This window comes from Clarias gariepinus, chromosome 20 (genome assembly GCF_024256425.1).
Source record: "Clarias gariepinus isolate MV-2021 ecotype Netherlands chromosome 20, CGAR_prim_01v2, whole genome shotgun sequence".
Lineage (NCBI taxonomy): Eukaryota > Metazoa > Chordata > Actinopteri > Siluriformes > Clariidae > Clarias > Clarias gariepinus.
In genome coordinates this window covers 17293539-17315144 of record NC_071119.1, presented here as the reverse complement: position 1 = coordinate 17315144, position 21606 = coordinate 17293539, and the positions used below count along the sequence as shown (strand labels likewise).

At 43.3% G+C, this 21606-nt stretch overlaps 1 protein-coding gene across 2 annotated transcripts; it reads right to left on the bottom strand.

The window, feature by feature from the left end:
* Nucleotides 1-347: 347 nt before the first annotated feature.
* LOC128508390 (fucolectin-1-like) lies at nt 348-21549 on the bottom strand. 2 transcript variants are annotated; one of them, XM_053479710.1, is made up of 8 exons: nt 21523-21549; nt 21286-21325; nt 21084-21128; nt 10712-10991; nt 9097-9230; nt 8843-8934; nt 2529-2616; nt 348-436 (listed from the first exon to the last, which is right to left on the bottom strand). In XM_053479710.1, exons 1-7 carry the CDS (start codon nt 21532-21534, stop codon nt 2539-2541), a joined length of 681 nt encoding a protein of 226 aa, XP_053335685.1. In that variant the 5' UTR covers nt 21535-21549; the 3' UTR covers nt 348-436; nt 2529-2538. The 2 variants fall into 2 exon arrangements, with proteins under 2 accessions (XP_053335685.1, XP_053335686.1); XM_053479711.1 differs by lacking the exon at nt 8843-8934.
* Nucleotides 21550-21606: the final 57 nt, after the last annotated feature.

Genomic DNA, 21606 nt, shown 5'->3' with positions numbered 1-21606 from the left:
CATGTACCATATAGTAAACTTATGCTTTGGTTGTGTTTTTGTAGTGAGTCATTGTCTACAAATTAAAACAATGAGAATGTTTGTAAAGCTGGTAGTTATATTTCACTAATCATGTAATAGAAAGAAGTTGTGTGGTTAAGTTTCAAGTGACTATATACAGTTTTAAAGTGTTTAATACATTTTAGCAGAAACCTTCCCTTTGTGTTAGAGAGCAAATGTAACTTTATTAGATATATAAATAAAAGCATTCAGTTATTCATGGAACATGACTCAGAAAAGGACACAAATACAATACACTAGATAAAATATTTTCTATATTTATTGTACAAAGGCAATAATAATGCATGACTTTTGTCAAAGTGTGATGAATAGTGATAGAATAGAGGCATTCACCGTGCTCACAGTGTTCAGGAGTAATGGCTGGAGGCAGATGGACCTGTAGGAAGAAAGCAAAGGGATGTAAATTGACAGAGATGTCACAATGGAACAGAATGAGAGGATTGTCAGAAACCTCAAAATTTCTGAAAAATAACTAATGATTAGCAGGCAGATAGGACTTAAAATGTCTAGTAGAGGAGAAAACAGTGTTTTCTAAAAAAAAATTATATATATATATTGTTATAATCACAATCAGTGGCAATGTCCTTGCATGCAATATGTATATACTGTACATATTAAACAACTGACAATATGTCCAAATCTACAACTTATGTCAACGTCACTAATATTAAAGTCATTGAAATCAAAAATACAATTTTTGGTGGCCTATATACATTTTTTGCACTGTAAAAGAAAATTTTGTACAGTAAGGTTTTTAAAGATTTTTATAGAATTTTATAGTATTGTGATAACTGTTTGAAAAAAACATTTAATGTCTTTAACTGAGAACTATCTAGCTGAAAACTGAGAACTAATAACCTAGTCATATAGACATTGATCAGTTTAAAATTCAGTCAAAAATTTAATAATCCATTCCATCCTATGTTTCTCTGTGTCCATAATTCTTACATTTTGTTCTGGGGAGAATTTTATGGTATAACCTTTCAAACGAGACCAGTATCATTAATGTAGTTCAATTTACATGGAAATAGTGCTCTTTCTTTTTTTTGGGTACACCATGTCAGGCAAAAACTAAAAAGGGATGTGTTAGTAATTCATGATCCTTTATTCTTCAATAGATTTTTTTTTATTATGGCAGTATCTTCTGAACTTTGTACTTTCCACTTGTCTGGGAACATAATATTGTTTCACAAAACTATGATCTGGGTTCAACTTGTAAGGGTTAACCCCTAGAGGGCGCCGATGCGCCCAAAGACTCTTTGTTTGTCGTTTGTTTTTTGGTTCTGTTTAGGTGGAAACTTCAGTTCACAGGTTACACCTCGGTCAGGTGACGTTGGCATTTACCTGAACAGAGGAAGGTAATCAATTTAATTATACAGTAAATAGAGAACAAAATCTAGCTTTTGTTATTATAATTATGGTTTATGTCGGTTGTGTTTTTGTAAGCTGTTACATTAAAGCTTCAGAAGTGCTCAAAAGAAAGAGCTTTACTTTTGTGTTTTGAGTTAAATAAATTTTTTTTACTGAACCGCCAGCTCGCCTCTGCAGTTATGCCACGCAAACACTCAAGCCGACCTAAGAATCGTGACACAAATAATGTTTTTATATCACATGAGGCCATACTAAATTTCTGCAACAATTTTTACCTGCAAAATCTTTGACACTAATCATTTCTGTTTAACTTTGAATATATGATCAACTGCTTCTTGCTACAGCATTTACATTGATTTTGGTGTTATTATTGTTGGCATAGTTCTTTTTTTAAATAATCTTTTATTATGTCCATACAGCTGTTTAGTAGCAGTCCTTTGGGATTTTTGTCGCATTATGTATGTGTCTGGGGGTGAGAGGGGCTGTCTGATTTTACTTTCCTTATTAAACAGCTGTGATTCCAACTGTTAATCTTTATGATGAGACTTAAGTAACTGTTTAAGTGGTCTCCATTTACAGTACACTCTAGCATGGGTTTTTGTCAGCCACATTTCTTCTGCATAGGTTTTAATAATTTGGTAGACAGTTTTTAACCTGATTCCAGTAATGTTAACAATATTTCTATCCGTTCTCCTGGCTTGATGCAAGCCAATAATTTTGAGCTTCCTGAAACTCAGTAATACAGTAAAACATGTTGCTAACTAAGCATATTTATTACTGTAGTAATTATTCAAAAGCTCTGAAATATTTGCTTAGTTAAATCCAAAGGTACCTTTTTTTTGGGAGGGGGTGGGGGGATGGGAGTGAGCAGAGTATATGTGCTAATATGTAAATGATTTGATGATATGATGAGGATATGATGATCCAATCATGAACCAAACATGGCTGTCATTGACCAATTAGCAATCATTTAAATCCCATCAAGCTAAATAGTGCTGAGGACTACTATCCTACTATTTCTTCATGCAAGCTAATTTAAGTAATGGCACTGGTGCTAAAAGGAATAGGAGTACGAGTAATAGTAGTATTCTTCTAACCTTTCTTATCTTAAGTTTTGGTTTCCAGTTCAGGTTCCATTGTCCAGCGAATTTGAAATACAGATGACTGTAGATTGGCAGATTTTATCTAGAAAAAAGTACTATTATGTGTTACACAATACTTCACATAATATATGAGACACTTTATATGCATATAGATTTACAAACTTCAGCAGAGATAATGTTGTGCTTTTCTTTCCCCATCTACAATGGGGACCGCAATCTCTCTCTTGCGGTCTGGGAAACGATTCCACTCCCTGAAGGCCAACACAGAGAGACTGAGGAGGAGCTTCTTTCCGCAGGCGATAAGGTCTCTTAACCACAACACAACACAGGACTAACTACCATCTTTTTGTAACTTTACGGCACAAATCACTTTAAATAAGACACTTTACAAAGTCACTTTTTATGCATACTTGCACACCACTGTCACACACACCCGCTCTGCGACCGGCACTAGGACCCGGAAGTAGTACGGTCGACAAACAGGAAGCATAAAAGGAGCCAAGATGGCGCTTCACATTGCTCAGTCATTGAGTTTCGCCCATGTCGGTTCAGATCATCCGTCTGCCATTACGTGAGTACTCACTTTCTTGGGTTTACTTTCTGATTCGAGTGTGTGTTTGTAGGGCGCGGGTTGAATTTGTGTTCTTCCCTTGCTCTCCCTCCGAGAGAGTCCTTAGACTAATTCGCGTGGTTATCCTGCCTACTCGCTAGCTTCCGCGTTTGGGTTTACCATCCACGCTACAAAGGGCTAACCGCTAATCGCTACGTCTTCTGTTCAATCCGGGTTAGTTCATGACAGAATGACTGAGCCTCGAGCGGTAAACCCAGCGGATCACTCGCACCTCTACGATGTGGTGAACCGGCACGCTGAGCTAATCGACAAGCTAACCGGGGAGCTTGCTACTCTTCGCCGGAGCGCCCAAGACGTCGCGGCCTTGCGCCGCGAGGTGGCGGAGCTTCGGCGGGAGAACGCGGCTCTCCGCGAAGCTGTTACTAGCGCGGCTAACCGGCCTCCCTTCGCGGTGGTTGCAGCTCCGCCCCCCTCCTCTTCTCCTTCAACTTCTGATGTGTTTATCTCCCTTCCGGATAAATGGGACGGCACGGACGGGAGGTGTAGTGTTTTTTTAACTGCACTAGATCTGGTGTTCGAGTTTAATTCCACCAAATACTCCACAGATCGATTGCGCATTGCACTTCTCATTTCGTTGCTATCGGGGCAGGCAGCTGAGTGGGCCACGGCAGTCCTTCGTTCCGATTCAGACACCGCCCATTCATATAAGAAATTTACACGCCAGCTAAAGCTAACCTTCGAACATCCTGCGAGCGAGGTGGAAACTGACACCAAGCTATACCACCTGCGGCAGGGGGAATCGTCCGTGAGCCGCTATACAGCTGATTTTCGCACTCTCGCCGTCCAGACCACCTGGGGAGAAGCCGCGCTCCGGACATCCTACTACGAGGGGCTGGCTTCTAGGATCAAAGATGAACTAACCGGGCGAGAACTTCCTGCCACGCTGGAGGGGCTGATTCAGCTCGCTCTCCGGATCGACCAGCGCCTTCTTTCTCGTCCGAAGCCAGCCCCGAGGACCCTGCCGCCAGCACCCACCTTCGCCTCCACCACTCAACGACCATCGAACCCAGCCACTTCCATCACGTCTGAACACATTGGTTCTCAACCTCCTGCCGTGGTTAACACCGGAGCCGGGGAACCCATGCAACTAGGACGCGCCTCCCTGACCGCTGCAGAACAAGAACGGCGCTTCAGAGAGGGGCTCTGTGCGTATTGCGGATCAGCTGAGCACCACAGAGCCGTATGTCCTCGTCGCCCGGGAAACGCCCAGGCTCGGTGAGCGATGGGAGCAGCTCACCGGGCCATCTTCACCTCTCTGCCACGACCTCCAGCGTCTCTCGTCTCACGGCCCAGGTACACCTCCAACTTGGCCACAAACGGGTCCGAAGTACTGCGTTCATCGATTCCGGTGCCGCGGGTAACTTTATTGACTCTAACTATGCCAAAGAATTGGGGGTAAAGATCGAGGCGTTATCCCAGAGGCGATAACAGCCCCCTCCAGGGGCTGTTCGGATTACGTCTGTAGACGGTCGCCCCCTCTCATCCAGCCCCATTACTGCTCAGACTCAACCCATCACCCTCATCATCGACCAGCATCACGAATCAATCCAGTTTCACCTCACCTCCATTTCATCACCTCCCATCATCCTTGGACATCCGTGGCTCCTCCAACATGACCCCCTCATCTCCTGGACACAGAACAGGATATTACAGTGGGGGCCGACCTGCACCGAACTCTGTCTACGGGCACCGGCTGGGACGTGTTCTAGGGAGTCCGAGGCCCCCGACGTCGACACCAACGCCATCCCCACCGCATATCGGGACCTGGCTGAAGTATTTTGTAAGAAGCGTGCCACACACCTGCCTCCTCATCGCCCTTACGACCTGGCCATAGACCTTCAGCCGGGTGCCTTTCCACCCCGCGGCCACCTTTACTCCCTATCCACCACAGAGACGCAGGCGATGGAGGAGTATGTAGCTAACGCCCTTCGTCAAGGCACCATCCGGCCCTCCTCCTCACCCGCCGCCGCGGGGTTCTTCTTTGTGAAAAAAAAGGGCGGTGAACTTCGCCCGTGTGTCGACTATCGGGGGCTCAACAACATCACCATCAAGAATCGACACCTTTTGCCTCTTACTAACTCAGCCCTGGACGCCCTCTCTGGTGCCACCATCTTTCCTAAGTTGGACCTTCGGAGCGCCTACAACTTGGTGCGCATCAGAGAGGGTGATGAGTGGAAGACGGCTTTCATTACACCTACAGGACACTATGAGAGTTTGGTGATTCCCTTCGGTCTCTGCAATGCACCCGCCGCCTTCCAACAATTCATCAACAATGTCCTCCGAGACATGCTAGGGCGGTGGGTATTTGTTTATCTAGATGACATATTAATCTATTCACGCACAGTCGAAGAACATGTCCAACATGTCAGGGCGGTCCTAAAGAGATTGCTCGTCCATCAACTGTACTGGTAGTTGGAGAAGTGCGCTTTTTACGAGCGCTCCACCACGTTCCTGGGTTTTGTCATCTCGCCCCAGGGTGTGGCCATGGACCCGCAGAAGCTGGAAGCTGTGAGTCATTGGCCCCTACCCAAGACCCTCAAGCAGCTTCAGCGATTTCTCGGGTTTGCGAACTTCTACCGTCGCTTTATTCGGGACTACAGTACGGTTGCAGCACCCCTAACCGCCCTGACTCGCCCATCATTCCATCATTTCACCCTTAACCCGGTCGCCATCTCCGCCTTCCACGAACTGTGTCATCGATTCACTACCGCACCAATCCTTCTTCACCCAGATCCAAACCAACCTTTCGTTGTGGAGGTGCATGCCTCGGATGTGGGCGCCGGGGCCGTCCTCTCCCAACGAGGTCCAGACCAGAAACTACACCCGTGTAGTTTCTTCTCCAAAAAGTTTGACTCCACTCAGCAGCGATACGGGGTAGGGGACCGCGAGCTGTTGGCCATAAAGTGGGCTTTGGAGGAATGGCGTCACTGGCTCCAGGGCGTCAGGGAGCCGTTCATTGTCTGGACCGACCACCAAAATCTCATTACTATCCGAAACATGAAACAACTCAACCCCAGGCAGGCGCGGTGGGCATTATTTTTTGAACATTACAATTTCCATCTTTCCTACCGCCCGGGATCCAAGAACACCAAGGCAGACGCTCTCTCCCGACAACACGAGGAAGACGTCCCCCGGGTGGACCCCGCACCTGTCCTTCCTGCATCAAAAATCATCGCACCACTCTACTGGGATTTGGAGACGAGAGTTCGCCAGGCGCAGACCGGGGAGACCGAACCGGCAGGTGTGCCACCTGGACGACTCTACGTGCCACAACCCATGCGAGTGGAGGTTCTTCAGTGGGGACATTCATCGCCACTCTCTGGACACCCGGGCACTCGTCGCACCCTCCAATTCATTCAGCGCGCCTTCTGGTGGCCATCGATGAAGAAGGACGTCGACGAGTTCGTCCAGGCGTGCCCTGTGTGTGCCAGGGCCAAGGACAATAACCAGCCAACGCCAGGGGAACTCCAACCACTACCCGTTCCGCGTCGGCCCTGGACACACATAGCCGTCGATTTCATCACGGGCCTGCCGGTCTCCGAGGGAAAGAACACCATCCTGACCATCGTCGATCGGTTCTCCAAGGCTGTGCACCTGGTGGCTCTCGCCGGACTCCCGTCAGCCAAAAAAACAGCCGAGCTGATATTAGAACACGTAGTCCGCTTGCATGGGTTCCCGAAAGACATCGTCTCGGACAGGGGGCCCCAGTTCACTGCCCGGTTCTGGAAGGCCTTCTGCCGTCTGATCGACTCTACCTGCAGTCTATCCTCTGGGTATCACCCCCAGACCAACGGTCAGACGGAGCGGACCAACCAACAACTGGAGCGCTACCTGAGATGTTTCATCGCCGACCGCCAGCGCTCCTGGGCCCGCTACCTCATCTGGGCGGAACTATCGCTTAACCTCCACACCTCCTCGGCCACTAACCTAAGCCCATTTGAAGTATGCCACGGTTTCCAACCTCCCATGTTCGAACACCAGGAACCGGAGGTTGACGTACCGTCAGCCCAACAGTTGGTCCGCCGGTGTCGGCGGCTCTGGCGACAAGCCAACCACGCGATCCAACAGGCCAACGCCCGCTACGCCATTCAACATCGCCGCCGACACCCTCCGGGACGACTGTACAATGTAGGTGACAAGGTATGGTTGTCAACTAAGAATCTTCACCTCCACACAGAAACTAGGAAACTCTCACCCAGATTCATCGGCCCCTATCGCATCACCCTCCGGATCAATCCTGTCACCTACCGGCTCCAGCTGCCTGCGGCGCTCCGAATCCATCCGGTATTCCACACCTCTCAGTTGAAACCCTTCACCACTTCTCCCATGATTCCACCCGCCCCCCCTGCTCCTCCTCCCCGGATCATTGACGGTGGCCCTGCTTACACCGTACGCCGGATCCTTGATTCGCGACCTAGGGGCCGAGGCACCCAGTACCTGGTCGACTGGGAAGGCTACGGTCCCGAAGAGCGATCTTGGATTCCGGCCCGGTTTATTCTCGACCCCGAGCTCATCAGGGACTACCGTCGTCGGGTATCCTCCACCCCAGGACCGTCAGGAGTCGGTCCTGGACGGGGGGGTACTGTCACACACACCCGCTCTGCGACCGGCACTAGGACCCGGAAGTAGTACGGTCGACAAACAGGAAGCATAAAAGGAGCCAAGATGGCGCTTCACATTGCTCAGTCATTGAGTTTCGCCCATGTCGGTTCAGATCATCCGTCTGCCATTACGTGAGTACTCACTTTCTTGGGTTTACTTTCTGATTCGAGTGTGTGTTTGTAGGGCGCGGCTTGAATTTGTGTTCTTCCCTTGCTCTCCCTCCGAGAGAGTCCTTAGACTAATTCGCGTGGTTATCCTGCCTACTCGCTAGCTTCCGCGTTTGGGTTTACCATCCACGCTACAAAGGGCTAACCGCTAATCGCTACGTCTTCTGTTCAATCCGGGTTAGTTCATGACAACCACAGCCATTAAAAAAATTCTAAATCTGTTTTGGACAAATTTCTACTTTCTTTTCTATATTTTTATATTTTATATATTAATATTTTGCTTTTTATAGATATCTTGTTCTTATTTGTAGAGTTTATTTTACTATTACTTTGTACAGTACATTTGCACTAGTTAATCTTATTTTCCAACGTATTTCTGTTATTACAGTATATTTTACTTTGTACAGCATACTTTACTAATTAATTTTATTTTTAAAGTATTTCTTTCATTCCTATTATTTCTTATGTATAAGCTTTTACTATTCTTTTCTTTTACGGTCACTGGCAGGCGTATAAGCATTTCACTGCATATCGTACTGTGTATGACTGTGTATGTGACAAATAAAATTAGAATGTGAATTTGATTTGAATTACTTTGTGGAAAGGAAATGCTACTAGACTGCAACTAAATAAATTCTAAACAACATGTGGTGATAATAACATGGTGACGGAATATGGCAATGGACTGTTACATGTGTATCAATTGAAGCAATAAAAATTGGTGGGTCTTTGGCAGGTTGAGTAGTAGTCCAGCCAACAGTAAGCCCCTTTTTGCTAAAAGAGCAGGGGCAGCAAACTATGTGGTGGATCTAAGGAAATACAATCAGTAATGGTCGGTGACTGTAGGTACAAGGTGTATGTGAACCTTATAAACAGACTACTAAGTGTATATTCTTACAAACACAGACCTTTTGAAGAATGTTCTCTTTCATGGTAGGGTTGCTGAGATCCTCACTGCTCTTAATCTTTAATTTTAGAAATTCCCACTTAATAGTAGGCCCTACAAAAATTTGATTCAACATTTTATATATATATATATATATATATATATATATATATATATATATATATATATATATATATATATATATACATACATACACACACACACTGTATACACACATGGAAATGTAACCTGAATATCTGAATATAAATATATAACCTTGATAAACTTGCACCTCACAAAGTGTGAGAACCTGGTTAATGTTGGGAATGATAATGTTCACATAACGACCCCTCATATTGCAGGTGTAACTTGCTGAGGCACCAGCAGGGAGGCTAGGGATAACAATACATCTGGAACAATAGAGAAAGAAAGGATATGACAAGCATGCAGAAAAAAATTAAAAAAAGACTTTACAACCAGTAATGATAGCTTATGTGTAGCTCTTTAAAAATTAATAGTTTGTGTAATTTTTAATAGTTTTCATTTTACAATTAGGCATATTAAAAATATTAATCACAATTCCAAACTACATAAACAAAGAATTTTCAGGGCTGTCAATATTAGCTTTTTTAACACATTTGATTAATTTAGAACTTTTGGATAGACTCCAGACCCCTCACAACCCTGAATACAGGATAAAGTGGTGTGTGTGTGTGTATATATATATATATATATATATATATATATATATATATATAGTGCATCCGGAAAGTATTCACTTCTGAAAGGTTCTCCTCTCTCCACAGAGGACCTCTAAAGCGCTGATAGAGTGACCATCGGGTTCTTGGTCACCTCCCTGACTGGCCTTCTCCCCCGATCGCTTAGTTCAGATGGCCATGCAGCTTTAGGAAGAGTCCTGGTGGTTTCAAACCTCTTCCACTTACGGATAATGGAGGCCCATTGGGACCTTCAAAGCAGCAAAAATCTGTAACCTTCCCCTGATTTGTGCCTCAAGACAATCCTGTCGCGGAGGTCTACAGACAATTCTTTTGACTTCCTGCTTTATTTGTGCTCTGACATGAACTGTTAACTGTGGGACCTTATATAGACAGGTGTGTGCCTCTGCAAATCATGTCCAATCAACTGAATTTACCACAGGTGGACTCCAATTAAGCTGCAGAAACATCTCAAGGATGGTCAGGGAAAACAGGATGCGTCTAAACTCAATTTTGCAAAGGCTGTGAATACTTATGTACATGTGCTTTGTCATTTTTTTAATTTTTAATAAATTTGCAAAAATCCCAAGTAAACCTTTTTTATGTTGTTATTATGGGGTGTTGTGTGTAAAATACTGAGAAAAAAAATTATTTAATCCATTTTAGAATAAGGCTGTGACATAACAAAATGTGGAAAAAGTGATGCTCTCTTAATACTTTCCGGATGCACTGTATAAATGCAACTCTTTTGAATAGCTGTATTTGTTGCTCCCTGTAAATAATTCATAATGCCAATATGAGGTATTTTAAAGTGGTAATTTTTTAGACTATTAATTCTGTAACAGAGGTAAGTTTCGGTCCTGCTTTCTTGGGATAGTGTTCTTGAACACCAGTTTCATCATGGTGCCTGATGGGTTTTTGCACGTGACCATTGTGTTTTTGCAATACCAGATCCTGAACAGTTGAGTTTGTATCTTAAAATAACAATTGACTGTTGTTGTTTTTTTTATATATTTAATAACATCAGTGTTATTTCATAGTTTTGAAATCGATTGTATTGTTTTAGAGTCAAGAAAAGAAATAACTTATGAATAAATCACTGAAATAGATAGGTGTGTTTAAACGTTTGACTGGTACTGTATAACTTATTATTTATTTATTTATTAATAATTCACCTGGGGTTATTGTTGCCATTGTTGTCTAGGAAATTGCCAATGTGAATCTCTGCACCATTTATCCGTTCTGAACAGCAGTCGCCTCTGTTTGTAATGACTACATTCCCAATAACATACTCTGCCAACAGATCCACCCTCCACCATGGACCATAGTTTGTATTTGTATGGGTACATGAGCCAGAACTGAAGGAAGATGCTGTGTTTCCATCAATAGCCAACTTGGGAATAGCATTTCCAGATATAGAAGATTGTGTTGCTATTCCCCCTAAGGCCAAGTTGACTGGAGAAGAGAAGAGATTATAACATTTTATATACACACACACTTTATATTAAAATCCATATGTATACACATTTATACATGTTTTTATGTGTACACAGTCCAAAACCCAGAAGGAACCCATGCCATACAGTTAAAATTATATAATTAGGGTACAACATCCACCACTTAAAACACTTTTGCAAAACTTTGTTTTTGAATGCTAGGAGGGGATTTTCATAAAATGATTTTGAAATAATGTTGAATGGATTACCCATTAAAAATATTAAAAAACAATCTCCTACACAACAGAACTGTACCACATTTACAGAATGTATGCTACCTGCTTTTCAGATCAGATCCCTTCCAGAATGATCAGGATCATCTCACAAAACCTCCCCCAATTCATCACTACTAAACTGGATCTAAGATGGTGGCACGGCAATATCACGCAGCAGCCTGGTGTCGTAGCATGTTTGTTTTACACGTTAAATGGACATTGGCGCGACCAATGTTTGTATATAACACTACCAGACAATTTTGAAAAAAAACCTCAATAAGTACATTCACGATGAGCTGTGGAAAAATGTCTGTGATCTCAGCTTGCTGCGGGAACCAGGCCTCCACCCTTCGGCGTTGCCGGTGGGTGGAGTAGGAAGGACATCGAAAGTGGTGTACGAGGAACTGGAAGCATGGCGAGTGGGCAGGATTAGAGTGTACATTCCACCTAGCGCTAATGCTAAGCGCATTGAATTACATTAACTGAAAAAAAAAACCTGTTGCAATAAAAATGTTTGAATTTTTCTGCATTGCAATTTAATCTGAATTGAAAAAAAAAACATAGAGCATTTACAATGTTTGAATTTTTTGCCAGTCCAATATATTGTGGTTGTATATTTCAAGTAAAAATGTAATCCAAGCATTTAAAATTCAATGCAAAAATATTCAAGTTACTAAATTGCAGTTCAAAAATATTCTTAAGTGTTAAAAATACAATCTTCATTATTTTTCAATCTTACAAATTCAAGTTGCAAAAATTCAGGTAATTTAAGTCGCTAAAATTCAGGTCTTCACATCCTTGATATCACAGGAAGAGCAGTGGAGAGCCGATTGCTGCTGTCCGTGCCGCAGTGTACTTTAAAGTGTGATTCCTGCTCCCTGTGCAGTCTACTTCTCAGAAACTACTTACCGATCGGAACGCAGCCCTCTTAACTAACAGGCCGGGTTGCCAGTTGCACAATATAGGGAAAATACCTTGTGGACCGCCGAGACAAAAGTTTAACTTTTTGGAAGGTGCGTGTCCCGTTACATCTGGCGTGAAAGTACCACAGCATTTCAGAAAAAGAACATCATACCAACAGTAAAATATGGTGGTGGTAGTGTGATGGTCTGGGGTTGTTTTGCTGCTTCAGGACCTGGAAGGGTTGCTGTGATAGATGGAACCATGAATTCTACGGTCTACTAAAAAATCCTGAAGGAGAATGTCCGGCCATCTGTTCGTTAACTCAAGCTGAAGCGATCTTGGGTGCTGCATCAGGACAATGCTAATATAAATAATAAATAAACTAAATAAAAATATAATGTGTGAAAATTTTAATTGTCATAAACAATGAAAATATTTTTGTACAAAACACACCAGCAAATCCACCTCTGAATGGCTGAAGAAAAACAAAATGAAGACTTTGGAGTGGCCTAGTCAAAGTCCTGACCTGAATCCTATTGAGATGTTGTGGCATGACCTTAAAAAGGCGGTTCATGCTAGAAAACCCTCAAATAAAGCTGAATTACAACAATTCTGCAAAGATGAGTGGGCCAAAATTCCTCCAGAGTGCTGTAAAAGACTCGTTGCCAGTTATCGCAAACGCTTGATTGCAGTTATTGCTGCTAAGGGTGGCCCAACCAGTTATTAGGTTCAGGGGGCAATTACTTTTTCACACAGGGCCATGTAGGTTTGGACTTTTTTTCTCCCTAAATAATAAAAAACCATCATTTAAAAACTGCATTTTGTGTTTACTTGTGTTATCTTTGACTAATAGTTAAATGTTTTTGATGATCAGAAACATTTTATGTGACAAACATGCAAAAGAATAAGAAATCAGAAAGGGGGCAAATATTTTTTTACACCACTGTAAATAGGAGTGAAGCGGCAACATTCCTCAGAACTTTTTCTTTACCGCATTGTACGCGTGTCAGTAAAAGCATAATAAAATATAAACAACCAGAATTAAAACTTCTAAAACTCACCAGATAATATGGCGGAGTTTAGATTTAGATGTCCCCCTCCTTGCGAAAATTTGAGGGCGATATGCACGCTCGTGGAGGGCGGTGGAAAGCACGCTCTCGAATGGCTTAATGGAAAGTGTGAGCACTGTGATCTTCTTCCCATAAAGCTGCTTCACGCGCTTTGCGCTCTTTAAGGAAACCACGAGCCGCGCTGCACTCGAGGGGATCACAAGCAGATCTGGCCGAGGTGCGAGAGACGGAGTCCCTCCTTTTTCTCACCCTCTCCCCCGATCCCAAAGTCTCTCCTTACACTTCACGAGTGCACTTAGGTGCTTCTCGTGGGTGTGTTGAAGAGATTCGTTCTCCTGCTTCTGTGAAAATGAAAGTAGCTTTCTCAGAACGATCGTCTAAAGATGATAGAGAATACGAGGAATTGCTCGAAGTCATAACGCGCGCAGCCGAAGGACTGCATATTAACTGGCCACAGGAGCAGGCTCACCCAAAACAATCTAAATTAGATGACAGATTTCTGTCGGGTGGCCAGGAGATGGAGCCACAACGCCGCTCTCTCCCATTTTTTGATGACCTCCACAACGAGTTATCTCGTTCTTGGAGTAAGTCTTTTTTCCCCGTATTTTTGTACTATCGACTTCGTTTTATTAGAACGTCATTAATGCAAAAGCACGAGGTTATGTGGTGATGCCCCAGATAGAAGAGACGCTTGCGGGCTATCTCTCTCCTGGGACGTCATTCTCCCTGGAAAAGCCCACGCTCCCCTCCAAGCCATGCAGATTGACATCTTCGCTGGTGGAGAAGGCTTGTCAGGCAGCAGGTCAAGCTGGTTCTGCTCTGCACACCATGGCGGTCCTACAGGCATACCAGGCTGACTTGCTAAATGACTTGACCATTGGTGGGGCTGCTAACGAAGCAGCGTTTTTGGAGTGTGTGTTTTGGAGTTATTGGCCGCTCCATGGCTGCCTTGGTGGCTACAATCTTGGCTTAATCTTACGGGCATCAAAGACAGGGATGGTGCTTTCCTTCTTGACGCCCCTATCTCGCCTTCCGGACTGTTCGGTGACGCCGTCACGAACATCATGAACAAGTTTCGGGACACAAAACTCCATGAGGAAGCCTTTGTGAGGTTCCTTTCCTGCCGTGCCCAACAGGCGAAGTTGTTGGCCATTCAGCTCTGGCCGCCCCAAGGCGTAGGGTTCAGAGAGAGAGTGTGGCGAGCCGAGCACCCCCGGGGTGGAGGTCGCTGCGCTTTACGAGCCGTCGCGAGGAGAACGGACCTGAGGACCATGTTAAATGAGAGTAGAAAGGCCTCAGGACCATGACGGTGACCGTTAACGGCCACCACCATCACCACCATTGGTTGCCGGCTTATTCGCGGGCCTCATCAGCCTTTCTATTGTGCTTAGGCTTTGCCATTGGCTAGCTAGAGCTATTCTGCATCCTCACCCAACTATCTTTCGCAGTTGTCCTCGAAGCCTCTGTTCTCCGCCGTTACAGCTACGGAGCAGTAAGACTTTATCAACTGTGTTTAGTTCATGCTCTTCAGGATTTACAGTACACCACCGCACTAGCCAGTGGCGTAAATCAGAGCAGATTTCATTTGTCTTGGGGCCGCAGCCGAAGGGCAGCCGCTATTAGACGAGTCGGGCTAGAGATGCTAGTGCCCTAGCCTATAAGGCGCGTGGCACACTTCGCCTTTAGTGATTAGGGCCCATTCGACCAGAAAGCTTACCTCATCAATTGCTCTGGCAAGAGGGGTTTCCAAGTATGTCATGCGGCAGGCTGCCTTTCCGCAAGACATCTGTCAGGCTTCATAGTTGGATACCAGGCTCGCGGGTCCTTGAGTCAGCATCCCAGAATTACGCCTAAACTCCTTGGGGCGACTGTGCGCACACTACACAACCCTGGGGGGCCAGACACTTGCAGTGCGGCGGAGTGGGTATTCTCATTCCCATAGCGCTTTTGCGCAGCATCGAGTGTAGCTTTTGAAAGGGAACGTCTCGGGTTACTTTGCTGTAACCCTGTTCCCCGACTGGACATCCTTTAGACAAAATTGACCTAAGGGGGTTTCCGGTTCATGCCTATTTATAACCTCCAGTTGCAGTTCATCGGTTGACGTCACCTGCCTGATGTTATACATGCCAAAATATTTGGCATGTTTTACACACGTGCTTCAAAACCGGTCACGAGGAATCGTTTCCCATAGCGCTTTCGCGCAGCATCTCGTTCCAGCTTTTTCAGGGAACAGGGTTACAGCACAGTAACCCGAGACGCTTTCTGGATTGGTTGGTCCATCAGCAGGCCTTTCTGGTTGGTCTGGGGCTCCACTTAGGCTAACTGAAGAGTCTGGGCCTCCACAAAGACTAATTGGAGCGTCTGGCCCTCCACTGACGCTAACTGGAGCGTTGTCGTCAGTCCTGCCAACAGCGAGGCTGGAAAGTAAGTTCCCTGGGCAGGGTAGCAGGGCGAACAAACAGTATAGGGGTATTCCTTGACAGAATTGTGCCAAATCCTTAAATGTAAATGAATATATATGCATTCACTACCATGAACAGCATGTTCCATAATGGACCAGTGGTTAGCTTGCACCACGGTTAATATTAAGACTAGGGTTTGAGTACCACTCAATGCATCAGTTTAATTGTAGAAAAAAATAATTAAAACAAACACTACAATTAATGTTCTATGGGAATTTTAAGAATGTATTCCAGCGGAGAGAGGAGAAAATTATGATTGAATTTGGTTTAAAAATCATTGTAGGGTTTACATAATAATGACAACAAATGACATCAATGTCCATCAATAAATATAGACATTTTAATGTGCACACAATGCCCAACGCATTTTTCACCATTAATACAGATGTCACCATTAAGACAACATTCGGGAATTTAAATAAATGTGTTGTGCTTCACTGAACATCCACCAGATGGCGCATGGAAGGACTTTATGAAAGACATGGCATTGCCCCGGTTTAAATGGTCTTAAATTAAATTAATTTAATTACCTGATAGTAGGCTAACTTATAATTTGATAGTGTTAACTATGCAAATGTCCTTCGAATGTGCTTCAGGCTTTTCATCATGTTTTTTGCTATTTGTGTCCAGCAGTGAATAATTATTTTATCCGTTATTTGACCACGGCTGGGAATAAGAGCTGGAATGTGATTGTGAATTTATGACTGAAAAAAATAAAGCTGTTCTTTGCCGTGCGGAAACCAGCGGCTCATATTTTTACTTTACAAAAGGCACCGTTTTGATCAAAATGCTGCTAATCGCTCGCAATTTATCAATAAAAATGCAGACACTCTCGGACAGAAATGCACCAAAGACAAATACATGTACTGTACTGTATATAGGCTATTCACGTTGTTTTCACGCAAAGAGATTGTGTGTGCGTGCACGGAGAGTTTGTGTGTGTCCATGCGCGCTTCTCATGTGTATGCACGGAGAGAGTTTGTGTGTGATTGTGTCTCATATTTGACATTCATATGGACATTCATATAAAATGCACATTCTTGATACTTGTTGATAAGTGTATGTTGATAAGTTGATAAGTGTATGTACGGGCATGTTATTCACAAGTTCTGACGCGTATCTTTGTTGTTACACTTGGTTACTCACGAAACTGACGTCTGTTGAATTCTTTGTCTCTTGTTTTATTTTTAACATCAAAGTTCAACAGTTCTTACAGTTTCATCCACCGTGGTCACGACAAGTTGTTTACTGTGTCCTGTAGCTTGCGGTCTTGAATTATCGTTACAACAACTTATTTGTTATATTTTTCAGCTCACGATATTACGGTCAAAAGCTTGTGTCCTCCACACTTCCGTATCTTAACAACAGCCAACATGCATGATAGACATGCAACTATGCATTTATCACACTAAATGCCTAACTAATAAATTAAATGCTAAATGCTTAACTAATGAAATAGAAATAAACACAACAACAAATCACAAAATGAAATATAGCTCCTACATTTCCAGCCCCTAATTGAAGGGCAGGGAGACTGACAATTACACACATTTTTTTGTTGTTTTGTTGTTGTTGTTGTTTTTAACAATGAAGCCACAAAATTAAACCTTCTTAACCTTTTAAACCCTTTTGTTTACTATTTAACTTAAGGTATTTGTATCTTTATGTACCAAAGAAGATAACCATATTAATTATGTAATAGTTAACAGTCCATTTCACATATGAGGCTTGTCAATTAGTTTTTCCAGAGTATTGGTCTTAGTTTTAACCAGCACACGTCTCACAAGTCCTTTTTTATCAGGAAACACTTTCGTGATTCTTCCGACGACCCATGAATTTCTTGGAGAACCTTCATCAATAATTAGAACTACATCTCCAATCAAGAGGTTGGTAAAAGAAGCGAAGCAGGGCTACGGGAGGAAACTAGAGTCACAACTCCAACAGAGTGACTCTAGGAGCCTGTGGCAGGGATTAAGGACAATAAAGGACTATAAAACACCAACAACCGGTATGACGAACGCGGACGTGACTCTGGCAGACAAGCTGAACACTTTCTATGCTCGCTTCGAGGATGCAGCTAAAGACGCTAGCGATGCTAATGCTAGCGGCGCTAACTGTTGCAGACAGGAAGACACTGCCAGCACCGGAAATGCGTTCATCATCACCGAGCATGACGTGAGGGAGAGCCTTCAAGAGAGTGAACACCAGGAAAGCAGCAGGACCAGACGGCATCTCAGGCCGTATTCTCAGAGCCTGCGCAGACCAGCTAGCACCTGTGTTCACTGAGATATTCAACATCTCTTTATCTCAGTCGGTGATCCCTACATGCTTCAAAAAGTCCATTATTGTTCCTGTCCCAAAGAAACCTCATCCTGCTTCCCTCAATGACTATCGCCCTGTAGCCCTCACCTCAGTAGTGATGAAGTGCTTTGAACGCCTGGTCAGAGACTTCATCATTTCATCACTACCCGACCCACTGGACCCACTACAGTTCGCTTACCGTCCAAATCGTTCCACAGACGATGCAATCTCACATCTCCTCCACACATCACTTACTCACTTGGACACTAGAAGGGGGAATTATGTTAAAATGCTCTTCATCGACTACAGCTCTGCATTTAATACCATAATTCCCTCCACACTCACCACCAAGCTGGAGCACCTGGGACTCAGCTCATCTATGTGTCAGTGGATCTCCAACTTCCTAACTGGCAGACCACAGGCATTAAGGATGGGCGGACATGTCTCAGCCTCCATCACTCTCAGCACTGGAGCCCCCCAGGGTTGTGTTCTGAGCCCCCTGCTGTACTCTTTGTACACATATGACTGTGTGGCCACTACCAGCTCCACCACTATCATTAAGTTTGCTGACAACACCGTCGTGGTGGGCCTGATTTCTGATAACAACGAAACGGCCTACCTGAAGGAGATTAGGAATCTGGAGAACTGGGGCCAGAGGAACAACCTCCTTCTAAACGTCAGTAAGACAAAGGAGTTGGTAGTGGACTTCAGCACCAAGCGGGAGAGGAACTACCAGACCCCTGTCATCAACGAGAGCCCAGTGGAGAGAGTGGACAGCTTCAAATACCTCGGTGTTCACATCACGCAGGACCTGTCATGGTCCTGTCACATCAACACCGTGGTGAAAAAGGCCAGACAGCGTCTCTACCACCTCAGACGCTTGAGAGACTTCCGACTGCCCTCCAAGGTGCTCAGGAACTTTTAACCATAGAGAGCATCCTGACGGGAAACATCTCAACCTGGTTCGGGAACAGCACCATGCAGGACAGACGAGCTCTACAGAGGGTTGTGCGATCAGCTAAGCGCACCATCCGCACGGAGCTTCCTGACCTGCACTCAATCTACAGCAGGCAGTGCTGGACTAAGGCCAGGAAGATAGTGAAGGACCTCAGCCATCCCAACAATGGACTGTTCTCTCTGTTGAGGTCAGGAAAGCGATTCCGCTCCCTAAAGGCCAACACAGAGAGACTGAGGAGGAGCTTCTTCCCGCAGGCAATACAGTCTCTTAATCACAATCACACCACCACACAGTACTGACCCACACATCTGGTTTTTACATACACACTGGACATTCTGGACATTTGTTTACACTATTGGCCACTGCACAACTACACTTCGTGGTCATCAAATCAAATCACATCAAATCACTCCAGCACAAAGCACTTTAAGCATATTTGCACTGCACAAGTCACTTTTAATATGTGAATTGCAGAACCATGGACATAACCATTCTTTTATTACCATTCATTCGGCTGCTCTTATTGTTTTACATTTTTTCATATATTTTCCATATATTTTCTATATTGTGTATTTTGTGTACAGATATTTTATTTTTAACTTTTATTTGTATATTTCTATTTTATTCTTCCCTAGTTAAACTTACCCTTTATTTTAATTTTCATATGTATTTCCTATTTATATCCTTAGGTTACGAGCAGTTGTCTAAGCATTTCACTGCATATCATACTGTGTATGACTGTGTATGTGACAAATAAAATTTGAATTTGAATTTGTTAGGTCCGGTCCTTGTAGGAGCTCGCTATTTAATGATACTCCCTGATAGCTGGCAGCACTGTCAAAAACCACCCTTAGCTTTTTTCTTTTGAGGATGATATACACCATGACCAATATATACCACACTTGACCATCTTGTCGATTTAGGGGAGGTGTAGGGACCTTGACTGCATGACCTTTTTCAAACATGTCATTCATGAAGTTTGAATACTCCTCGTGAAAGGAGCGGTTATTTTTTTATTTCCTTTTGAGGTTTAGTGCGTGCTGCATGGCTGCACTTCAATTGTTTGGCATTTGAATAGCTGCTTTCTTAAATGAAAGACTGAGCCCGAGCTGCTTGAAAGATGTTGTAGGTTGCAGTAGTGATGTTAACTTTACTTAGCTGTAGATTTCCTTAGGGTTTTTGTTCCTTCAGGGTCAGTCAGTCCCACAGGTGATTGGTCAAATCGGATGTGGTTGCGGGGCTTAGCCACACCTCAGTGGTTCCCCCTTTTGTACATACCTTAGCCCGGTGTTTTGGCTGTCACGTGGGGCCCATCCGGTTGAAGTTTTTAATATCCTTTATAAAGTAATTTTGCGTGAGCTCGGTTCATGCTACCAATTTCCCGTGTTCACCAACGTTCTTTGAATAAAACCAGCTTTAGATTGACATCAAACATTACGTATCTTACCCACTCATTCTTTCCTTTATCTAATAAAAGGGGTTTGTTAATGCTGATTACACCTTTAAAGTTATGAAGAATAATCAAACATACACACAGGAATAAAACATACTGAGTAAGTATATGTATCCGCGTTTTGTCCTACTGGCACACTTTAAAGATGGTTTAAAGTAGTGTCCATGTTGTATGCCTTTGTTCATTGAAAGGCATGTGTCTTGACATGCAGACTGGGAGGGGGTCTCTGGAATGTGATCAATTGACTGCTTTTCTCGCTCTGTTCATCACTACATCATATTTGCAACAAAGTGGTGGGGTTAGTCATTTAAAGTAATGTAGTCAGCACTGGTCTAACATCATTTCATCAGTAACTTTACCTTTCAAAAACAATCAAATACCAACTGTGTCCTACCATCCGTAATATTGGCAGGGTAATATTGCCACAATGTTTTTTAGAACAGCTTTTAGAATGGTTTAACATATTCAATACACATTTTTCAGATATCTGGCATGGACTCCACAAGTTTGTGCAAAAATGTCATTTAAGTGTTGTCTGAACACATGCTTTAACAGAAGGATTAGACAAGAGGAAAATTTAATATTTTTTTATAAAAGCAGTTAACATAGTTTCTCAATTATAATTAAGGGAAAAAAATCAAACGTTTAATATTTGTGTGTTTCTATATTGTACTACAGCTTATTCTTACCTTTCTGATGGGTCAGTATCCACCGTGATGAAAAAATGCATACCCCTGTGCAAAAAAAGCATTTGCTTATTGCCCATTTATGGAGAGATGTAACAGGAAGGTAATGTAATAGTTTTTTTGTAATCTATACAAAAATATTTTCATTTTTAATTTTTTTAATTTTTTTATAATAATTTACAGGATACTGAAAATCAGACCTTACCTAAAAACAGAAATGTGAGCCTCTGAGAGTTCTTCATTTTCTGTTTAAAATAGAAAAACAACTTTAGATCATTTACAACATTTAAAAATAAGAAAAAAAGAAAAATTGAGAAACAAGAAAGCAACATATTATTCACTTCTCAATATTCAGACTTTTACTGTGCACATCAAATTATATGACATGCCTTATACCAAAACTACTCTATTACAGCACAGTATAAAGGGATTTCTTACATACCTTGCTTGACATAAAAAAAGACACCACTCTGACCATTTTCAGCTCTCAGCTGTCCACTTGGTGCTTTGTGTTAAATGTTTATGT